The sequence below is a fragment of the Bactrocera tryoni genome, unplaced genomic scaffold (assembly GCF_016617805.1).
Source record: "Bactrocera tryoni isolate S06 unplaced genomic scaffold, CSIRO_BtryS06_freeze2 scaffold_25, whole genome shotgun sequence".
Lineage (NCBI taxonomy): Eukaryota > Metazoa > Arthropoda > Insecta > Diptera > Tephritidae > Bactrocera > Bactrocera tryoni.
In genome coordinates this window covers 17,239,247-17,262,146 of record NW_024395977.1, presented here as the reverse complement: position 1 = coordinate 17,262,146, position 22,900 = coordinate 17,239,247, and the positions used below count along the sequence as shown (strand labels likewise).

Genomic DNA, 22,900 nt, shown 5'->3' with positions numbered 1-22,900 from the left:
TTTCCCCTAAAGAAAATAACATCAAATCATCCCGAAATAATAAAAAACATAAAAAAGGAAGATTTATTAGATACAAATTTCCTTAAATTTGAAAAAACTAGTACAACCAAAACTCTAGGTATTCAACGGAATGCGATAACAGATCAATTCTCATATACAATTGAGTCAATATCTGCTATGTCCGCCATTACAAAAGGTGAAATTCTTTCCTCGGTGGCAAAACTTTTCGACCCCGCAGGATGGCTTTCGCCAATAATGATTCAAGCTGAAATTCTCATTCAAGAATTGTGGCAAGATGGCACTGAATAGGATGAACAGGTAAAACCTGTACGTTTAACAAAATGGGTTCAATTTGCTAACAACCTACATACTATATCAGAAATTCGAATCCCTCGATGGGTAAATTTCACCCCTAACATTAACACAGAATTACACGGTTTCTGTGATGCCTCTGAAAAGGCTTATTGCGCAACAGTCTACATACGCACTCAGTATGATAGTAAAATAACTTCACATCTTTTGGTAGCCAAAGCTGCACCTTTGAAGACGATAAGCCTGCCACGGCTTGAACTAAATGGTGCTCTTCTGCTAGCAAAATTAAGTTCGATAGTTCAAACCCATCAAAAATTAAACGATCACAATATGTATCTCTGGTCAGACTCAGAAATAGTTCTAGCATGGTTGGAAAAACCACCCTATACTTGGAAGACATATGTATCGAATCGCATATCCCAAATCTTAGACTTAGTTGGCTCAGCAAAATGGCAACATGTTGCAAGTGCAGATAACCCAGCGGATCTGGGACAAGAGGTTGCAAGCCACTGCACCTCACGACCACTACACTCTGGTGGAACGGTCCCACATGGCTAACAGAACCACAAGAATTCTGGCCAAAGTCTCCTGCTCGGAATATCATACCTCCGGAAAGTCGGAAAATAGAAAAATTTCATATCACTCCAGAAGAGGATGATATTCTCCAAAGATTTTCCTCATTTCCTCGAGCACTAAGGGTAGTCGCTTATATGCACAAATTCATCCATAAACTTAAACAAAAGGTGAAAAGGATATCAAACGATCCTTACATACAACTAACATATTCCGACTTGCAACATGCCAAGGTCAGTCTAATCTGGTACACACAAACTCGCTATTTCAGCAAAGAGAAATCAAAGTTGCTTGAAAAGCGACCTCTCGAAAAGGGAAGCTCACTTCTCATGTTAAACCCATTCCTGGACGCTAAGGGATTACTACGGGCAAATGGAAGACCAGCCAACTCCAGCCTTAGTTACAATGAACGACATCCCATCATTATCCCAGAGAAATCCCGTTTTACCTACTTATTTCTAATATATCTCCACCAGCTTACACTGCATGGTGAGCATCGCTTGATGCAACAAATGGTCCGACAAGAGTTCTATATACCGCGACTAAAGCCACAAATTAAAAGAACCATTTTCATGTGTAAACAGTGTACTATGTACAAGCACAAGATGCGTACGCAGATCATGGCAGCCCTACCACCTGAACGCTGCAACTATGCTTTACCCTTTACCATCACTGGGGTTGATTTTGCTGGACCTTTCCAGATAAAGGCCTCAATGCTAAGGTCTTCCTCATTTAGAAAAGGGTATGTGGCTGTCTTTGTGTGTTTTACAACAAAGGCAGTACACCTCGAGCTATGTTCGGATCTGACTACTGCGGCTTTTCTTGCAGCATTTGCCCGCTTTGTCGGACGACGCGGATTTCCTTTAAAAATTATGAGCGACAATGGAAAAAACTTTGTCGGAGCTCAAAGAGCCACGGAAAAGGAGTTTTTACAATTCATGAAATTGTCAGAAAATATGCACCCCAAGGGATCGATTGGCAATTCATACCCCCATGTTCTCCACACATGGGCGGACTCTGGGAATCAGCCGTAAAGAGCTTTAAGTCCCATTTAAAGAAAACGGCTGGTAACCATGAATTCAATTATGAGCAGTTTACTACATTACTCACTCGTATCGAAGCCGTACTAAGCTCTAGACATATCTCACCACTCTCGCAAGATCCCTCCGACTTCACAGCCTTAACCCCAGGGCATTTTCTAAAAGGAGCACCCATTCTGGCCATACCTGAGCCAGGCGTGGAGTCGCTATCCTTATTAAATAGATGGGAGCGAATTAAAATCCTCCATCATGACTTCAGCCGCAGATGGAAGGAAGACTACATAAAGGACCTTCACAAGAGATACCGGTGGAAAACTCAAGAAAAGGCACCAAAGCTTGGAGACTGCGTCCTTATACAAGATGATTGTCTCCCTCCTACGGAATGGCGACTCGGCCGCATAAAACAACTTCATTACGGTTCCGACGGTCATGTTCGAGTAGTTGATCTCCGCACTCAAACCGGAACGCTAACCAGACCGCTCGTCAAATTATGCTTTCTACCAACCGCCGAAGATAAAGAAACGTAAAACCGAAACCGCAATGTTAATAAATCAATAAATCGATAAAACATATAAACCGCTTACCAAATCGAAACCTCGAATAACATAAACGACACAAAAGACTTAACATAAATGTCTGATAAAAAAATGACATCCTATTCATGCCACATATCGTGGCACAAAAGTCCATATTATTGTAAATTTCACAATACTTTGCTAATATCATCATTTCTCTCACAGAGTAATATGGACGTGAATATGGCATCATCGTCAACGCCAACCATGCGTTCGGCAGTTTCCGCCCCTCGCTCTGAAGCTGGCCCAATAGCAGCACACCGGACCAACACTGCACCGGCAGCGCCTCGTACTACGACAGGCTCCACCGCGACAACGGCTCCGCGTCAAAGCACGCCAGCAGTACCAGCGGATCTGCAACCAATTCGTTGTCCACTATGCCGCCGCCCTCATCGACTATCGCACTGCGGTATATTCAAAGGCATGCCGCCGATGCAACGCCAGCAGGTGGCACAGGCGCACGGGTATTGCCTGAACTGTCTGGCAACTTCCCACGCAACTCAAGAGTACCCATCACAGAATCGTTGCCAAATCTGTGTGCGGGCTCATCATACGCTGTTGCACCGCGCTACCAGGCGACCACCGGCTCTTCGCACCAGCGGTAATGTCAGGCGTTCTCAAAGAACTCCTGTGACGGCTTACCGCCGGCGTGGACACGCTCAAGTAGAATCTCGTTCCTGGCGCCAAAACCGGACAACATCAACACGGCGCCATCCGCTTAGGCCGCAGTCTCGGCGGTCAACAGGCCTCAGCAGCGTTGTAGCTACGCTACAGCAGCTACAGCGGCTTCTAGGCTAAGTACTCGCCTAGGGGGGCCGGGATGGCTAAATGAGTAGCGACGTCGCATCACATCTGCATCAATTTATCACACCGAATCGACTATTCACCTCATCACGCGAGAGAACACCACCCATTAACACACATACACGCACATGCACCCAAACGCGATGACTTACTGCAATCTAATTAGAACAAAAGGAATTGAGAAAGCAGCTCGCGCACTTTTCGTTGATTCGACGTCGACCAAGCAGCATCGCTTTTCGCAGTATCCCGGTTCCCTTTCGTTACCCGCGTTTATATATTTAAAGTTTTAATTTCATATTAAAGTCATATTGTTAACATTTTCATCATTATATACATATGTTATATATATGTATATAAGATATATATGTATATTTAAAGGTTTAAATCACTGTTTAAAACTAATTTTTTAACAACTCTAAAGTGAACTTTCAAATAAAAGGTTTATAACGATTTGCGGAATTTGTGCATTTGTTTTTCTTTAAAGGAAAGTGTGAGTGGCCTAAGTGAGTTTTTGTACAGAGTTGAGAGGAAAAATTTGAGAGATTTCTTGTGAGGCATATTTTGAGGCTATTCTTGCTCAAACCTCATAAGAAAAAAGCTTAAAAAAGTCACCACGTGAGGTAAAAAGCTTTTAGCTGTCAAACAGCTGTTTTAAGAAAAATAATCAAACAAAAAATTGAATTCTTACGCGGCACTTAAAACGTTTTTAGATGAATTTAACATATGTACGTGTGTATGCACATGCAGTGATTTAAATTCTTGCTCTTATGTATTCCAATACGCTTTAAAACAATCTTATTCAAATCTGCACACCGTCTTATTTCTTTCATTCATTTACACCGTATTTAAACAAGCAATGCGCCTTATTACCAAACAAATGCAACTAATGTATTAATAAATGTTGTGTCCTGCATACTAAAAGGATCGCTTTTGTCTCGCAAACACTTTCCTCCTACCGCCCGATTCCTCCTCCTCAACAATTGCCGCATATACAAATAATAGTTCCTCCATGCTAATTATAACACTCAATTCTCAATTTTTTAAAAAATGTAAAATATTGATTTAAAACAAAACAAACACGATGTTTTCTATTATGATGGCTGCTTTCACACGTCACAGATATTTGTGATAATAGTGAGCATTTGATCTTTTGAATTTTCGCCAGAATAAGGTAACCCTTACTATAGTGAGAAACATCACTGTAGTGACTTTTGTGAGGGCATGAGAATAGGGCTGTTAATTTCCATATCTCCATATCCACACTTTTCCCAGGCACTCACTTCCCATAATCCACATATAATTTTTTGAAGTTACCGACTTACTATGTTTCTTTCATTCATATTCAGTCTTAAGATTGCATCAGAATAAAAATTATAACGAGGAGAATTTGATCTATTTGGTTTTATTTAATACTCTGTAGAGTCAACCTAAGTTGAGTCCAAAAATATTAGTGGCGCAGTCGGCAAAAGACCCGAAAAAGTTTCAATATTAAAAAGTTTCAACACAAAAGTGGTGTAATAAAAATTTATTACAAATAAATAACTAACAGATTAATGTGTCCTAAATGAGCAAAAACAGCGTAATTGATACATAAAAAATCAGTGACTATAAAAGGATTTTAGTAAAACAATATTTGTGAATGAAAAAGCTAATGAATCCGAAAAAGTCTGTGATTAGCTAAAAAAAAAACTATAATTTTGAAGCCAATTCAAAAAATACATACATACATATATCAATAAATGACACACAAATTTGATGTGAATTGGAAAATGGATAGTGAACAAATTGAAAAGCTTCAACTGATGATCAGTCGACAAGAAGCTATTATTGAGCAACAACAATTAAAACTCCGAGAGCTTGATAATATAATCAAAACTCAAGCACACCATATACAAAACCAAGGTGCTACAACAGCAGCAATGCAGGAGTTAGTACAACAACAACATTTATCTCTAAATAATAGAGACAAATTACAACAGTTCCGCTACTTGAAACAGTTGGAAGGAAGCCATCTTATGCAGTTTACAAATTCCGTGGAAAGAACATTAGGCTTGTGTTCTGATGATCCAGCTGTACAGGAGTTTGGACTACAAATAATAATCCAGGAAAAAATATGCGGTGATGCAGCTTAATGTCTCCCTGAAATAAGGGAAAATGCTACTTGGGAAGAAATAAAAAAGATATTGAAAGAACATCTTCATCCAAGGACAACGTATGGCAAAATATATAATAAGTGTAGATATATCAAAAGAGTAATTTACGAGAACTTTTCAGTATATTCATTACAGCAAAATACGATCTGTTAGAACTACAAATTTTTGTCAATGAATAAGAAGATATGTATGAACCGCATAATATTGAACGAGGCTTAATTGACCTTCTCTTAGACAAAATACATTCATCAACTAGAGCTCTTATGACTGAAACGAATACACTTGACCAAATAAAAGAAAAATATACAAAATACAAGCTTTTAGATGAAAATGATACGATTGCTTTTGCCACCGTAGGGCCACAAGTAAACCTCAATACAATTAGAATAATAAGACACAAAATAACAATTAAAACAACAATAGTAACCAAAAGTACGACTGCTCGAATAGCAACAATTACAAATTAAACAGAAATAATTACAGAACGGATAATAATTATCACAAATTTAATGATAATAAGTCGATCAACACAAAACAGTATAATTCGCAAAATTCAACTCAAACAAAAATGTCCTATATGACTATTGACCCGACTGAACGAATGGAGATTCAAAATATTGAAGATCAATATAAAAATCACGGAGCAAATGAAAGCATAAATTTTCACGAAGAGCCTCGGAATCAAGATTACCAATAATTACATTAACCATAGACAACCAAAAAATTAGATGTCTTATAGGCTCGGGAGCCACCATTAATGCAATAGGCCCGAATACTCTTAATAATTTTGAATTAGAAAGTCTCAAAACTCCAATTCACTTCTAATAAATGGAAGAGATAAGATTACAGATAAAATAATTACACCTTTTTATATCTTGGAAAGTGGTCAACTCGAAAAACAAAAATTGCAACGCGATCATTGGCAGAAACATTTTGAAAGCCTTCAAAGCAACCATTAACAATGATGACGATTATATAGAAATAGGCAAAACAAAATTGTTTTTTGAAAAATACCCTTTTGATGTAAATATATGTCATTTGTCACATATAAATACAACAGCTATTGAAAATTTAGACTTCTCACATCTAAATAGTGAAGAAAGGGCAGCAATAAAAAAATTAATAATAAAATATGAATCATTATTCAACAAAGAAGGTGATAATCTTACATTTGCTCACAATGTTCAACACCAAATAGTTACAACAACAAGCAATCCAATCTACTCAAAAATTTATAGATACCCCATAATTCATGAGGAAAAATTATCACGCCAAATAAAAGATATGCTTGAGCATGGAATAATTACAGACAGTGTTGCCAACTTTATTTTTATCAAACCACCAAATAAGGCCGTATTAACCACCAGAAAACCACTAAACTTTGTCGGGCTCTTTAACCACCAGAATTCCACTAGAAATTTCAGTGTGACACAAAATATTTTTTATTCATGAGTGACTACCATCTGCGATACTTGTGAATTGTCAAGATGTCAAATAATAGCATCAGTTAATGTAATGTAAATGGACCAGCAATTTCATATAGCCACCATAAGTTTACTGCATGTTCACTATTGTTCACAGGTACAGGACACTTATATAAGTTGTGGTTACCTATAATTAGATATGCATAAATCACGATTGTTATATAGATTTAAGAGCATGTAAGATATATTGGTAATCCTTAGTAAAGAAAATTGATAAAATTAAAGGGTTTCATTGTGAATGATTGTGCCACGCTCATTTAATACAAACAACAGGTTATTATCATGACATTATTATTTGACAGTATTTGGTAATGTGTAGTTATTGCAGCATTTGCCTTCACGTGCTAAGCCTGCACGAAAAGTGACAATTGAAGAAAGGAGATCAAACTTCATTCGGTTTCTCTGTTTAGTCTTGACAACGTTCATCATGCTAAACAATCGTTCTACATCAGCGTTAGAGTGCGGTAAAACTAATAAAGATATCGCAAATGTCGCCAAATCCTGAAATCTTTTTTCTCCTGCTATATCTTCGAATTTCAATACCTCGTACCAAAATTCCTTTGTATTTTTTGTATTTTTCCAACTGAGTAGATATATTTGACGACACTGCTCGTCAATCTTCGCAATATCTTCTTGTTTTTTGTTAAAATGCAACATCAATTCAGTAATCGGTTCTTTGTTATGAGATAGTGAGTGTTCTACGCTGATTTTCTGAATACTTTTTATGAGTTTCAAGTTTTTGGGCAATCTGTTTTTCAATTCTTGAATTAAAGATGCAATGAACTGGATGCACCTGTTGCGGATTATTTCTTCTTGATTTGGCGGAAGTCCTTTATCTTTCATTGTTTGCAAGTGAATTTCAAATCTGTACCCCAAATAGCATTTATTATCTATAAAATCTTGAATATTTTGCGTAAAAATATCTACCTTCTGGGTAGGCAATATTATCTTGTCAACAAGTGTATCAATTAAATTAGTCAGTTCGTCATACAGTTTAGAATGATTTGCGTCTTTCGATTCAAATAATTTATTAACCCTGTTAACATTAGTGAGAATTGGATAAATAAATGAAATGTATGCATAATTCACATCATGAGAGTACATTGCATGCAGCAATTCGGCTGTGTAGCATCTTTCATTTAATTTTGCGATATTAAAATGTGTTTTCAGTTCCAGCCATTTAGTGTAAATCCGTGCAACTGCGGACTCTACAGAAAGCCACCTTGTTTGGCAAGACTGAACAATTTTTAAAGGGTCATGACCATCGTTTATTAGTTTGTATAGTTCTTTATAGGCAGCTTGCCTTGATGAAGAACGGCTGAACCAATCATATGTTTCTTTAATAATGAACTCGAGATTCCTGGGTAAGAACTCCTTTGTTGCTGCGGAGACTGCTAATTGTAAGGAATGACCAATGCAGCGCACCAAAACTAGACTCGGTAGTTCTCTTTTCAGTTTGGCATACACACCGTTATTAACTCCAACCATGACTGCAGCATTGTCAGTTCCAATGCCCATTAAATGTTTTAGGGGTATACCGAATCGTCCGAGTGATGCTTTTAAGGCGGCAACAATGTCGTCTGCATCACACTCGTAGAACATTGGGATATCTAAATATGTAGGTATAATATTTTTGTGAGTGCAGCTGTAATATATGTATAATAACAATTTCCAAATATTTATGAACTGCGATACGGTTGATTCGTCAATCAATAAACTATAGGATTGATCTTTCAAATCTTCTGTCAAATTTTGTGAAAAATGAGGAACTAGAACGTTTTTAATAATTTGGGTACATTTAGTCCTATGCAGGTGAATTTTGTCATCCTCCTTGTGCGTGTGATTAATCACGTCTCCCAAATGATCCACTACACGAATGCTAGTATGTGCCGCTGTATATAATGCTAGCCTGGCTTCTTCTTTCTTTTTCCCCATGCTTGTTACTTCAATAATTAATATTCGCCTGCAAAGGTCTTTCCTGTATACACTTAACATAAAGCTGAATTCGTATAAAATTTACGTACCTTTGAATTATGCAGGTGCTTTTTAGATAATCCATGATTCTTTAAATCTCCAAAATGATTTCTTAATAATGTACCACATAATTTAACACTTTGCTACTGGACCGGCAGTGCTTTCCACTACTTGCAACCAGACCTTCAGTTCTGGTACACGTAACCAAAAATCACGAAACTTTTGGGTGTACTGTGGCTTAGGCATAATTAATTAAATACCTACAATGAAATCAGGGGCCTATTCTGTAACTCGATTCGAAAAAAAATTTACTCGAATTCGGATTTTTTATATTCTGTAACTTGATTTTCGGATTTTCAAGCCAATTTTCGAATAAAATATTCGTTAGCTTTTGAGTTGTAGAAAGCAAAAACGAAAATTGTACGTATTTATTCTGGCACAGGGTGGTACAACTTTCGGATAATTATTAAGTAGATCCGAATTTCGAATAGAATACATTTTCGAATAGAGATACAGAATAGGGCCCCAGTTTTCATTCAAGTAAGATTAAAAGTACGTATCCTCTATCAAAACAATAGCAAACTGTACTGTACTGTTGGTTTAGTTTACTTTACTCACTGAACTGAACTGATCAACTGGTCTGACTGAGTACATTTTTAAATAAAATAACCAATAGGAGGTACTTTTCGCGATCAAATCAAACTTAACTTAACCCAATGACCGTACAAATAACGTTCATAATCGTTTATTCAAGAAGTTTGTAGACAATAATCGGGGAATCCCCGACCCGACAGATTTAATTTGAGCAATGTTGCCTACATCCAAAACTTTTTTTGACTATAACGTATACAGAGCATTTTATGAATCACACTAGCGGTTAAATCCGTAAATTACCACTAACTGGAACAATCTAATCCACTAGCCACTAAAACCAAAAAAATCTCGCTGTAAGGCATGCCTAAACCACCAGATCTAGTGGAAAATCCACTAAGTTGGCAACACTGATTACAGAATCTTCGTCTCCCTATAATAGTCCTCTATGGATCGTACCCAAAAAAGTCGACAACTCTTCCAAAAAAAAAATGTAGAATTGTAATTGATTATCGAAAACTCAATGCAAATACTGTAAGTGATAAGTTTCCCATACCTAACATTGATTCTGTTCTTGATAAACTGAGAAGGGCACAATATTTTACTACAATAGATCGGGTTTGAACGAAATTAAGGTCAAAACAGAGATCGAAAGAAAACAGCATTCAGTACCCCTCATGGTCATTTTGAATTTGTCAGAATGCCGTTTGGGCTTAAAAACGCTCCAGCCACTTTCCAAAGACTGATCAGCTCAGTTTTGAAAGAACATATTAATAAAATATGTGTGGTACTATATCTGGACGATATACTTATCTTTAGCACATCTTTAGAAGAGCACTTAAACGGTATAAAAATCATATTTAATACTTTATTAAAGGCAGGCTTGAAGATCCAAGTTAATAAATGTAATTTTTGAGTAAACAAACACAATTTTCATACGCTTACTTCTCAAGGAATAACTCCTAACGATAACAAGTAAGAAAGGGCTAAGTTCGGGTGTCACCGAACATTTTATACTCTCGCATGATAAAGTGATAATCGAGATTTCATTATCAGTCAATTACATATTTTTCAAATACCGTATTATTGTAAAGTTTTATTCCGCTATCATCATTGATTCCTAATGTACATATATGTACATGTATTATACAGAGAAGGCATCAGATGGAATTCAAAATAGCGTTATATTGGAAGAAGGCGTGGTTGTGAACCGATTTCACCCATATTCGTACATGTCATCAGGGTGTTAAGAAAATATTATATACCGAATTTCATTGAAATCGGTCTAGTAGTTCCTGAGATATGGTTTTTGGTCCATAAGTGGGCGAGGTCACGCCCATTTTCAATTTAAAAAAAGCCTGGGTGCAGCTTCCATCTGCAATTTCTTCCGTAAAATTTAGTGTTTCAGACGTTTTTTGTTAGTCGGTTAACGCACTTTTAGTGATTTTCAACATAACCTTTGTATGGGAGGTGGGCGTGGTTATTATCCGATTTCTTCCATTTTTGAACTGTATATGGAAATGCCTGAAGAAAACGACTCTGTAGAGTTTGGCTGACATAGCTGTAGTAGTTTCCGAGATATGTACAAAGAACTTAGTAGGGGGCGGGGCCACGCCCACTTTTCCAAAAAGATTGCGTCCAAATATGCCCCTCCCTAATGCGATCTTTTGTGCCAAATTTCACTTTAATATCTTTATTTATGGCTTAGTTATGACACTTTATAGCTTTTCATTTTCCGCCATTTTGTGGGCGTGGCAGTGGGCCGATTTTGCCCATCTTCGAACTTAACCTTCTTATGGAGCCAAGGAATACGTGTACCAAGTTTCATCATGATATCTCAATTTTTACTCAAGTTACAGCTTGCACGGACGGACGGACGGACAGACGGACAGACAGACATCCGGATTTCGACTCTACTCGTCACCCTGATCACTTTGGTATATATAACCCTATATCGGACTCTTTTACTTTTAGGACTTACAAAGAACCGTTATGTGAACAAAACTATAATACTCTCCTTAGCAACATTGTTGCGAGGGTATAAAAAGGTAGAAGTAATACAAAAACTTAAATTGCCAACCACTGAAAAACAAATTACATAATTATTAGGAGCAACAGGCTAGTATCGGAAATTTATTCGAGATTACGCTAAAGTTGCTTATCCGATGGTTTGTTAACTAAAAAGAGATAACGAAATCGATCTAAATGACCCAAATTATATCACATCTTTTGAAAAATTAAAAGAATTAATAACAAAGTATCCAGTTCTACATTATCCAAATTTTAACAAGCGATTCAAGCTGACAACGGACGCAAGTAATTTTGCATTAGGTGCTATACTATCCCACAATGGGCACCCTATTTATTATGCTTCCAGAACGCTCAATGACCATGAAAAAAAACTATTCACAATACACAATATTTTAGACCGTCTTTGTTTGGTAGGGAATTCGATCTTCAAAGTGAGCATCAGCCACTTAAGTGGCTTCAAGCTAAATATAATGGCAAAGACATAAATCTTCGATTGCAACGTTGGTTAATACAATTGGGTGAATATGACGCCAAAATAGATTACATCAATGGAAAAGATAACAAAATTGCAGATTTTCTCAGCAAAATAGATGCTTGAAAAATGAAATAAATGCTATAAACGAACAAAGTGATTAATTTTCCACAATGGCCACTGTTCACTCTCAAGAAGAAAACGCTAATGATCATATTCCAATTTTGGAAACTATTGTTAACAGATTTAAATCACAAATAATTCTAGTTGAACAAAAAACAAAGGAATTTGAGCATATCTTGGGCAACAAAAGTATTTATATTGAAAAAAATGACATACCTCTTAATATTGCCGATATAGTCCGAAGACATACTACAAACAGGAAAACTGCCATTTATTCAGAATTAAGCAATTTTTTGTATAATAAGGTCCAACTTAAGTTAATTGAATTATATGGAAATAATTGCAGTACTAAATTTGTAAAATGCTCTTATTTTGCAAAAGACATGGAAAACGAGGAACATGCAATTAAACAAATTGCACTCTACCATACCAAAGAATCTGGTCATGCTGGCATCGTAGCAAACTATCAAAGTCTGAAACACGTAATATATTTTCCAAATTTACTTTATATAATACATAAGGTAATTAATAATTGTAAAAGATGTAGCGCGGCAAAATATGACCGTAATCCGATCAGAAAGAAATTTCGTACGACAGAAACACCATCAACCATACACGAAATTGTTCATGTAGACACATACATGTACTCGTATTAATTCTAAACAAGCTTTTATAATGTTTTTAGATACATTTTCTAAGCACGCAGTTAGCTTCTACTTAGAAGACAGAAATAGTGTAACCTTGGTAGAAAAATTGCGTTTATATTTATCTTTTTCTGGAAAAATAAATAATTTTGTTTTTGATAATGAATTTAATAATACGAATGTTAAGCAATTCTGCAAGGAACAAGAAATTCAAACACATTTCACTAAGCCTAATAGTCACACAGGTAACTCAGATGTAGAACGTCTCAATAATACAATTACAGAAAAGATCAGAACACAAAATTTAGAAGAAAAACCCCCTATTAAGGAACGAAGGTAATTCAATTATATAACCACACTTTTCACTCCACTATCAAAGATACTCCCATGTCCATTATAATAATACGAATAAAGACTTAATAAAACAGCGAATTAAATTACAGAAGAAAACAAGGAACAATAAACTTAATACAAAGAGAGAAGACTATATTGAAAACAGGAAAATAGGTTTTGTAAAAAATTATGGCAAAGTACGACACAAAGAACAACCTAAGTTTAGGAAACTCAAATTAGATAACATTCACGAGACGAACATTAAAAGACCACTTAAATTTGCAGACTCTTCTACTAATTATTTTACTGATAATAACTAACACCAACAGGACTGAACTCACCTGACATCTTTATCTATATTACAATGTTATTTATACCATAAGCGTAGTATAAGCGTTAGATTTATTACAACTATTGCAAATGTATAAAAAAAAACCATAACCTTATATTAAATTACATTCACTTTATTTGCTTATATTATAAGCATTACACTTATTACAACTACTGTTAACCTAAAAAAAATTGAAATTTGAAATTTGCAATTTGAAATATATATAAGTTAACACAATATTTTATGAACTTCTACATAAATTCCATTCCCACATTATATGCTAGAAACATACAAACCGTTTGCATACTTTGGAGTCCTATTACAACCAAAAGTGCAACCGTGCTAAACGCGCATCCGCTAAATTCTTAAGTGAGCGAAACACGCGCAACCATGTCTTCTCCCCAAAACCAAATAGTTGCAGGTGAGCGCTACACGCGCAAACCCTTTTAGCTGACCAAGCATCTTTGGTCACGTAGGCCGGCTCAAGCATAGGTTAGATTATAAACCTTAAAGTTAAGTGTAGTTAGTTTTGTAATAATTCTCAACAGAAGCACATAGTGCTGCTTATAAAAACGCATTGTTTTATTTTTTATGTGGCGCCCGAGCAGGGACCGTGAGGAAAAATAATAATATTTTTTATACTCGCGACGAAACCTAAATAACATTTCGTACTCGGCCCCTTAGTACCTTTCGGAAAAAGGACGGGCAGTATCAACCCAGCCGAACGAAAAGCATAAGCTAAATACAAATACATTGAACAAAAAGTGCGTGACGGGGAAATTTAGAATAAATTAAACAAGTGTAAAATAATACAACTATAAAAGGAAAGATTTAAATTAATTCATCAAATACAACCAATACAACAAATACAACTCCTAGAGGAAAGATTTAAGTTAATTCATCAAATACAACCAATACAACAAATACAACTACAAGAGGAAAGATTTAAATTAATTCATCAAATACAACCAATACAACAAATACAACTACTAGAAGAAAGATTTAAACTAATTCAGCAAATACAACAAATACAACTACAAGAGGAAAGATTTAAATTAATTCATCAAATAGAACCAATACAACAAATACCACTACAAGAGGAGAAATCTAAATTAATCACACAAAGGAGGAAACATTATCAACACAGGAAAATGCAAATGATATTTATGTAAGTTTGATATTAAGATTATTAGTAAGTAAGGTTATGTGAAAGGAAATAATTATTGTTATAACAAAAGAAACGTTAACACTGTAAAAAAAAAAAAAAAAAAAAAAAAATTTAATTTAAATAATCAGAAACAAGTGAACAAATGAGTCAGGAAGAACAAATAGCATCGACATTGTCGAGATTAAATCTGCACTCATCCAGCACTAACGTTTCCTCCTCCTAACATCCCTTCCACTTTCACTCCTAATCAAAAAGAGAACTCGTTTCGTTAATATCGGAAACAGTTTCGACCATATTACACCCACAAATCGAAGAAGAAGTTGAACATCCTGTAGATTTTAGCATTAACGTGGACGCATCCGAAAGAGTTCCGGATGTGGTAAAATGTTTAAGAGAATTTTCGGGTAAAAACGGAGAATTCAGTTCATGGCGGAAATCGGTAGATAGAATATTATTAATGTACGGACAGAATAAGAACACCCCAAAATATTTTGCTATCCTGCATACAATAAGACACAAGATAGTTGGCGAAGCTGACACGGCCCTTGAGTCTTACCGCACCCCATTAAATTTGGGTAAGATAAAAAATGTCTGATGTTACATTATTCAGACAAGAGAGACGTTAGCACGTTGGAATATCAAATGACAACACTTGCACAACGGGGTAGCACTGTTGAAGAATTTTATCAACAAGTTTATCAATATCTCTCGCTTATCCTAGACAAAATCGATTGCCTGGAGTTAGGTGAAGAAGCTTTGTATGCCATGACAACGACATATAGAGAAAAGGCACTCGACACATTTATAAGAGGTCTGAACGGTAACTTACCCAGTCTGTTAAGTGTAAAGGAACCAACCAGTTTACCACAGGCTCTCAATATGTGTCTCAAATTAGGCAACATGAATTACAGGACGAACCATACAAATAGTATCAGTCGCTTGCCGACCAATACCAAACCTATTAGCCACAATCAACCCATTAGCCACAATCAACCAAGGTCATACTCATTCAAACCCCAAGTAAGACCCTTTTACCCAGAACTTACAAATGTTCACAACCAATCCCTTAGACCAAATTCGTATCAACAGTACGGACAAAACCGACACTACGTCACAGTGCAACCAAACTTTAGACCACCTCTTCCTCCAAAACCTCCTACACCAATGGAAGTTGATCGCTCTGTTCAAACGAAGCAAATAAATTATCAGAATAGGCCTCAGTATCAACAAAATCAAACATTTTATAATAGGCAGCAAACATTCAGTAACAAACCACAAGCATTTAGTAATGGACCAGCGCAGGCTAATAATAATCAAGCTAGTAAGAGACCACCATCACAGATAATACAGACTCCTAATAAAATGCAACGGATCTACAATACTGAAGTTACAGAAACTGACCCAATAGAATACAATAATGAAATATTAGAATATCCTGAAGGGTACTACGAGTCTTCACAGGACTACCAACCCGAATACAACGAAGAACAAGAAGAGATCGAAGCAACCCCTAGTGACAATATCAATTTTTTTAGACTAAACTCCTCATTGCCATACTATCGTTTCAAAATGAAAATGGCAATGAACTAAAATTTTTATTAGATACCGGATCGAACAAAATTATATTAGTCCAACTTATATTAGGAACCCCATTCCGAACAAACCCTTCATTGCAAATTCTGTTGGTGGACCCGTCAAAATTACTCAACATGCTAATATCAGTGTTTTCGGTGATGAAGTAGGTAAATTAAAATTTCACATTTTGCCCAAGTTAAGAACCTTTGATGCCATAATAGGTAACGATACAATGAAAAGTTTAAACGCAGTAATTTTTACTAAGGAGAACTATTTTACATTACTTAAGAAATATGAATACCCCATCCACCAGTTAGCAATTAACTCTATTGCACACACTACATTAAGGCTAAATCATTTGAGTCCCGAGGATAACCAAAAATTAAAACAACTCTTTAACTCTTTGCCCAACATTATTTGCTGAACCAGATAAAAATTAACATATGTCACGCAACGTTAAAGCCGAAATTAGGACTAAAAGCGATAGACCAATATATTCCAAAACTTACCCTATCCAATGCCTTTAAAAAAGAAATAGACAAACAAATTGAGGAATTACTTAAAGATGGCATTATTCGACCATCGAAATCTCCCCACAATTCTCCGGTATGGGTCGTACCGAAGAAGAAGACGCCTCAGGATTAAAAAAATTTCGTATGGTTATCGACTATCGTAAATTGAACGAGGATACCATACCAGATAAATATCCCATTCCAGATATGACCACTATTCTAACTAATCTAGGATCAAATAAGTATTTTTCTACAATTGACCTTAAGAGTGGATTCCATCAGATTGCTCTCAACGAAGCAGATATTGAGAAGACCGCCTTCTCTATTGCCAATGGGAAATTCGAATTTACTCGACTTCCATTCGGCTTAAGAAATGCGCCTGCCATTTTCCAACGCATTTTGGATGATGTGCTACGGAAACACATCGGCGTCCGGTGCTACGTTTATGTTGACGACATAATTATCTTTAGCAAAAGTAAAGAAGATCATTTTAGAAATCTTGCAATTATATTTGATACTCTCGAAAAAGCGCATTTAAAGGTACAGTTCGATAAATGTGAATTTATCAAAAAGGAAATCGAGTTCCTCGATATAATAGTTGGCCAAAATGGAATTCGCACTACACAAAAAAAGATAGAAGCTATAATAAATTTTCCACGGCCCAAAACTGTCCATGATTTACGCTCCTTTTTAGGAATGACCGGACATTATCGCAGATTTATAAAGTCGTACGCACAAATTGCAAAACCCCTGACTGAAATACTGAGAGGAGAGCTTGGAAGAGTTTCCAAGAATCAGTCTAAAAGGACACTTTTAAATCTAACAGCACAACAAGTAGAAGCTTTTAAAGACCTGAAAAATTGCTTGACGTCAGACGATGTTATACTTCACTATCCAGATTTCGAAAAAGCTTTTGAGCTTACCACGGATGCTTCAAATTACGCTCTAGGAGCCGTACTTTCCCAAGACGGTAGGCCAATATCCTTTCTGTCAAGAACTCTAAGCAGAGCAGAGGAAACTTTTGCCGCCAATGAAAAAGAAATGTTGGCAATAATTTGGGCACTACAGTCCCTGAAATGCTTCCTATACAGATCAAAAAAGGTTAAGATTTACACTGATCACCAACCATTGACCTTTGCTCTCAGCAACAAAAATACTAATGCAAAAATGAAGAGATGGAAGGCACAATTGGAAGAATATAACCACGAAATCATTTATAAACCAGGCAACACAAACATTGTCGCAGACCTACTCTCACGACCACCAATCGCTAACTTAAATTCAATGACTGTCCACAGTAGTGACAGCTCTTCCGAAAATTTAATTTCTTCAGTAGAAATACCCATTAACGTCTTCAAGAACCAAATTTTCATATCAGAAGATTCCAAAAATTCATACAAATTCGAAATAGTTTTCCCTACGTACCATAGGCACTTAATAACTGAAACAACCTATAATGAAGAATCGCTAAAATCGCTTTTAAAAAATATCTTAATCCATCGGTAATCAATGGTATAAAAACCACAGAGCACATTATGCTAAAAATCCTATCAATCTACCCTCTACATTTCGCAAATTACAAAATTCGTTTCACACAAATAGTAGTTGAAGATATTACTCAGACCGAGGCCCAAGATAAAATAATAATCGAGGAACATAATCGTGCTCACAGAAACGAAAAAGAAAATAAGCTACAGATTTTGGAGAAATATTATTTCCCCGCTATGTCGAAAAAAATAAAAAAATAACAAAATTATGCAAAGTTTGTAAAGAAAATAAATATGATCGCCACCCAAACAATGTAAAATTAGGAGCTACACCCTTACCAGAATATTCAGGGCATACTATTCACATAGACATTTTCTCAACAGACAAACATAAAGTACTGACTTCTATTGACAAGTTTTCCAAATTAGCCATTATAAAGAAAATAGACGGGAAAAGTATAGACAGTATAAAAAAACCCTTAAGAGAAATAATATTTTATTTTGGAATTCCGAAGGCTATAGTTTTCGATAACGAAAGGACATTTAATTCTCAACCAATAAAATTCATGTTAGAAAACGAATTCAATATAAAAATATTCACTGCACCACCCTATAAAAGCGAGGTGAATGGACAAATAGAACGGTTCCATTCAACAATATCAGAAATTATGAGAAGCTTAAAACAGGAACACTCTGATAAAAATTTCGACGAATTAATGGAATGGTCTGTAAACGAATACAACCATTCTGTTCATTCTGTTACAGGAAAAAACCCGTTGACATATTCTTCGGTAGACCTACCTCAAATGCCACTAACAGAGAAGAAACTATGAAAAAGGTTCTAGAAAAATTAAAAGAGAAACAGGAAAAGGACCTGCAATATCATAACAAATATAGAAAGGAAACTATTGACTATAGAACAGGAGACAAAATTTTTGTTAAACAGAATAAAAGATTAGGAACAAAACTTTCAAAAAGGTACAAAGAGGAAATAGTTAAGGAAAACAGACATTCCACTGTAAAAACAGAATCAGGCAAAATAGTTCACAAGGACCGCATACGAAACTAACTCAGAACATTTTTATTATTTTTAGATCTCTCTTTTTCCTGAACTTTATTTTAAGCGATGGTTCGGTTGAGGTGTTAGATTACACTCAGTCAGAAATCGTTATGATGGAGGAAGGAATTGGCAAAATTCAAACAGGAACATACCGGATTATCCACATGACAAACATAACAGAATACTCTACAATATTACGGGAACTGAACAGAAACTTCATACGAAACATTCCAGCTAACAACCCTCTTTACCCATTTATAACAGACGAAATCAGTAATATCAACATAACAATTAATAACATTTTACCTAAATACAAAAACGAAAGATCACTAGACTACATAGGATCAGCCTGGAAATGGATAGCTGGCAACCCCGACCATGACGATTTAATAGCCATCAACAGCAAATTTAAAGAAGTAATCGAGAATAACAACCAACAATTAATAATCAACAAAAACATTTTAGAAAGAATAAACAATATAACAGAAATTAGCAACTCAATAATAAAGTCTCTAGGAAGTAGTAACGAATTTCAAACCGCCCTAATACTTCAATATAAATTTAAAATTGACATAATCAAAGATGAGTTAGAAAATATTAAAAGAGCAATTCATTTAACTAAAGCGAACATTATTAACTCAGTTATTATTAACAATCAAGAAGCTCATAGAATAAATAAAATTTTTGTCGAAGAGAATCTGCAATTTGGTTCGTTAGAAGAATCTCTGAATTTTGCAGATGTTCAAATTGCTGTAAAACAAAACTTACTAATTTATATGATAAAAATACCGAAAACCGGTAAAGAAATTTGCAAATCTATTATAATTAAGCCTTTAAGTAAAAACGAAACTATTTTAAAGATAAATTTTGAAAAAATACTTAAATGTAATGAAGAATATTATGGTATAGAAAAGATTGTAAAATAATAAATGAAATACAAATTTGAAAACAAACCCAAATTGTTAATTTGGAAAACGAAAATTGTATAAAAAATTTAATAAGGAATAAACCATATAAGTGCACCGTAACAAATACGGAACATGTTAAAAATATTGTAGAAATAAATAATGGATTAATACTTTTAAATAATTTCGAAGGAAATATTACTGCAAATAATAATACTAGAAAATTAAGAGGATCATATTTGATAAGAATCTTTAATGAAACTATAAGAATAAATAACATGAATTTTACAACTTTAGAACAACATAGCTTGAGACCACTGCCTGCTTTAATCCAACATTCAAACTCAAATTCAGAGTTCGAGGAAGTTCTATCCTTAAAACTTATGAAAGAGCTTAATATAAAAACATTAAAAAATAAGTTCTCTGAATCTTTAGTGAAATCCAGTTTATTCACTCATTTTGGGCTATTAGCCCTAGTACTTACCATAATTGCAATTTTCAGATGCAAAAGCGCGTAAAGCCTGAAATAATTATTAGCAAACCGGAATCATTTCAAATGCCAGTAATTAAAAGGACGCAGCATAGAAGTCTTAACGACATCCCATTTTTTAATTAATCAAGCGGGGACGCTTGATATTTCGGAGGGAGGAGTTAACACAATATTTTATGAACTTCTACATAAATTCCATTCCCACATTATATGCTAGAAACATACAAACCGTTTGCATACTTTGGAGTCCTATTACAACCAAAAGTGCAACTGCGCTAAACGCGCATCCGCTAAATTCTTAAGTGAGCGAAACACGCGCAACCATGTCTTCTCCCCAAAACCAAATAGTTGCAGGTGAGCGCTACACGCGCAAACCCTTTAGCTGACCAAGCATCTTTGGTCACGTAGGCCGGCTCAAGCATAGGTTAGATTATAAACCTTAAAGTTAAGTGTAGTTAGTTTTGTAATAAAGCTCAACAGAAGCACATAGTGCTGCTTATAAAAACGCATTGTTTTATATTTTATGTTATACATATGAATACTTCCTAATATTGAATTACATACCATTTAATGACATACATGTATAATTATTACGAGAACTAGGACAATCTCTAAGCTAAGAGGGGAGGAGTGATGTTCCGCACCCTAATAATATATCATATATATAAGAATATTTTATGTTATTAAATTACTTACCATAAGTGTCTTATTATACCTATTATCATTACTCATATCTAAAACACAAAAAAAAAAATATTTTTGATACTGATATAATTTAAATTAAACGTTAAGCTATTACGAGATCCAGGAGAATCTCGATTAAGATTGCATCAGAATAAAAATTATAACGAGGAGAATTTGATCTATTTGGTTTTATTTAATACTATGAAGAATCAACCTAAGTTGAGTCCAAAAATATAAGTTGCGCGATTTTTTGGGTTTCGGCTCGTCCGGTGCCTTCCATTCAGCACTCTGGCATTTCGTTTCGGGATCATATTGGAAACACCACGTTTCGTCACCAGTTACAATGTTGTAAAGGAAGTTTGGCTCATTTTGACCTCTTTAATGATGTCTTTCGAATGTTGGATTCTGAGCAATTTTCGGTCGTTAGTCAATTTGTGCGGAAGACACCGTGCACACACCTTTCGTAAGCCCAAATGTTTGATCAAAATGCGATAAATCGATGTTTTGGAGATGTTCAATTCTATTTCCATGAATTTCAATGATGATATCGCTTGTTTTTTGATGAATTCATGCATAGATTCAATGGAATTTCCGGTGATCATTTATGTCCTCACGACCACTTTGAAAACGTTGAAACCACTCGTGCAATCGGATAGGAGATCATCGCCATAAACTTGTTTCATCAACTGAAACGTTTCGGTAAAAGTTTTACCAATTTTAAAACAAAATTTAATGTTGGTTCCTTGTTCGAAACTCATTTTCGCACCGATAACACAAACATACCGACACTTAAAACGAAATAACTTCACTTTTAATTAATGAAATGTCATGAAATTCTCACTGGACAATCGTTAAAGATAGCGGATTCTGACATATCAGTCCACATATAGATGGCGCCATAAGGGGTTGTAGATTCAAATAGTCCTGTTTACTTTAGAGCGTTCCTTATAAAAACTATATAATTCATACACGGAACGACATTTTCGGCATAAGATCTGTTAGAAAAACGAAAATCATTATACTTATGTAGTGTATGGGAGTTGGAGTACGATACATTAAAAAAATTTTCCCTGAATTTCATTAACGCATCTCACATGCAATCACCAATTATACGGAGCAAAGTCATCCGGATGTTCAAAAATCCGAATATTAGTTTTCGCCCAATTTGTTTATTTTAGGCACAAGGATGCACTATTATGAGTAAAACACATTCCATAAATTTCAGTGAGATAACTCAAATATTAGCCGATTTATGTGGTATGAAGTCTGCAGGAACTTCGAAATTTTTATACTAGGTATATGGGGGAAGTATTTACTCGATTCTGGAACGGATTCTCTCTGAATTATTGTACGGTGATCAAATTTAAAGTTGAATTTTGTCCACTTCATCTCCTTCAAAGTAATCCTCTCCCGCTGAAATGCACTAATGCCAACGAGTTTTCCGGTCATCATAGCACTTGGAAAAATCCTCCGCCGTAATGGCCATCAGGCCTTCTTCGATTCAGCTTTTATACCCTCAATTGAGTCAAAACGGTGTCTTCGGACTGGTCATGTGAATTTGCTGAATAGCCAGAAAATG

General features: G+C 35.3%; 1 protein-coding gene across 1 annotated transcript; it reads left to right on the top strand.

Moving 5' to 3' along the window:
• Positions 1-2,217: 2,217 nt before the first annotated feature.
• On the top strand, positions 2,218-3,298 carry LOC120780346. The gene has a single exon (XM_040112637.1). It carries the CDS (start codon positions 2,558-2,560, stop codon positions 3,296-3,298), a length of 741 nt encoding a protein of 246 aa, XP_039968571.1. The 5' UTR covers positions 2,218-2,557.
• The last annotated feature ends 19,602 nt before the right edge of the window (positions 3,299-22,900 follow it).

Coding starts and splice junctions, on each gene's coding strand:
- LOC120780346 (XM_040112637.1), top strand. CDS start 2,558: ATGTCTGATAAAAAAATGACATCCTATTCATGCCACATATCGTGGCAC.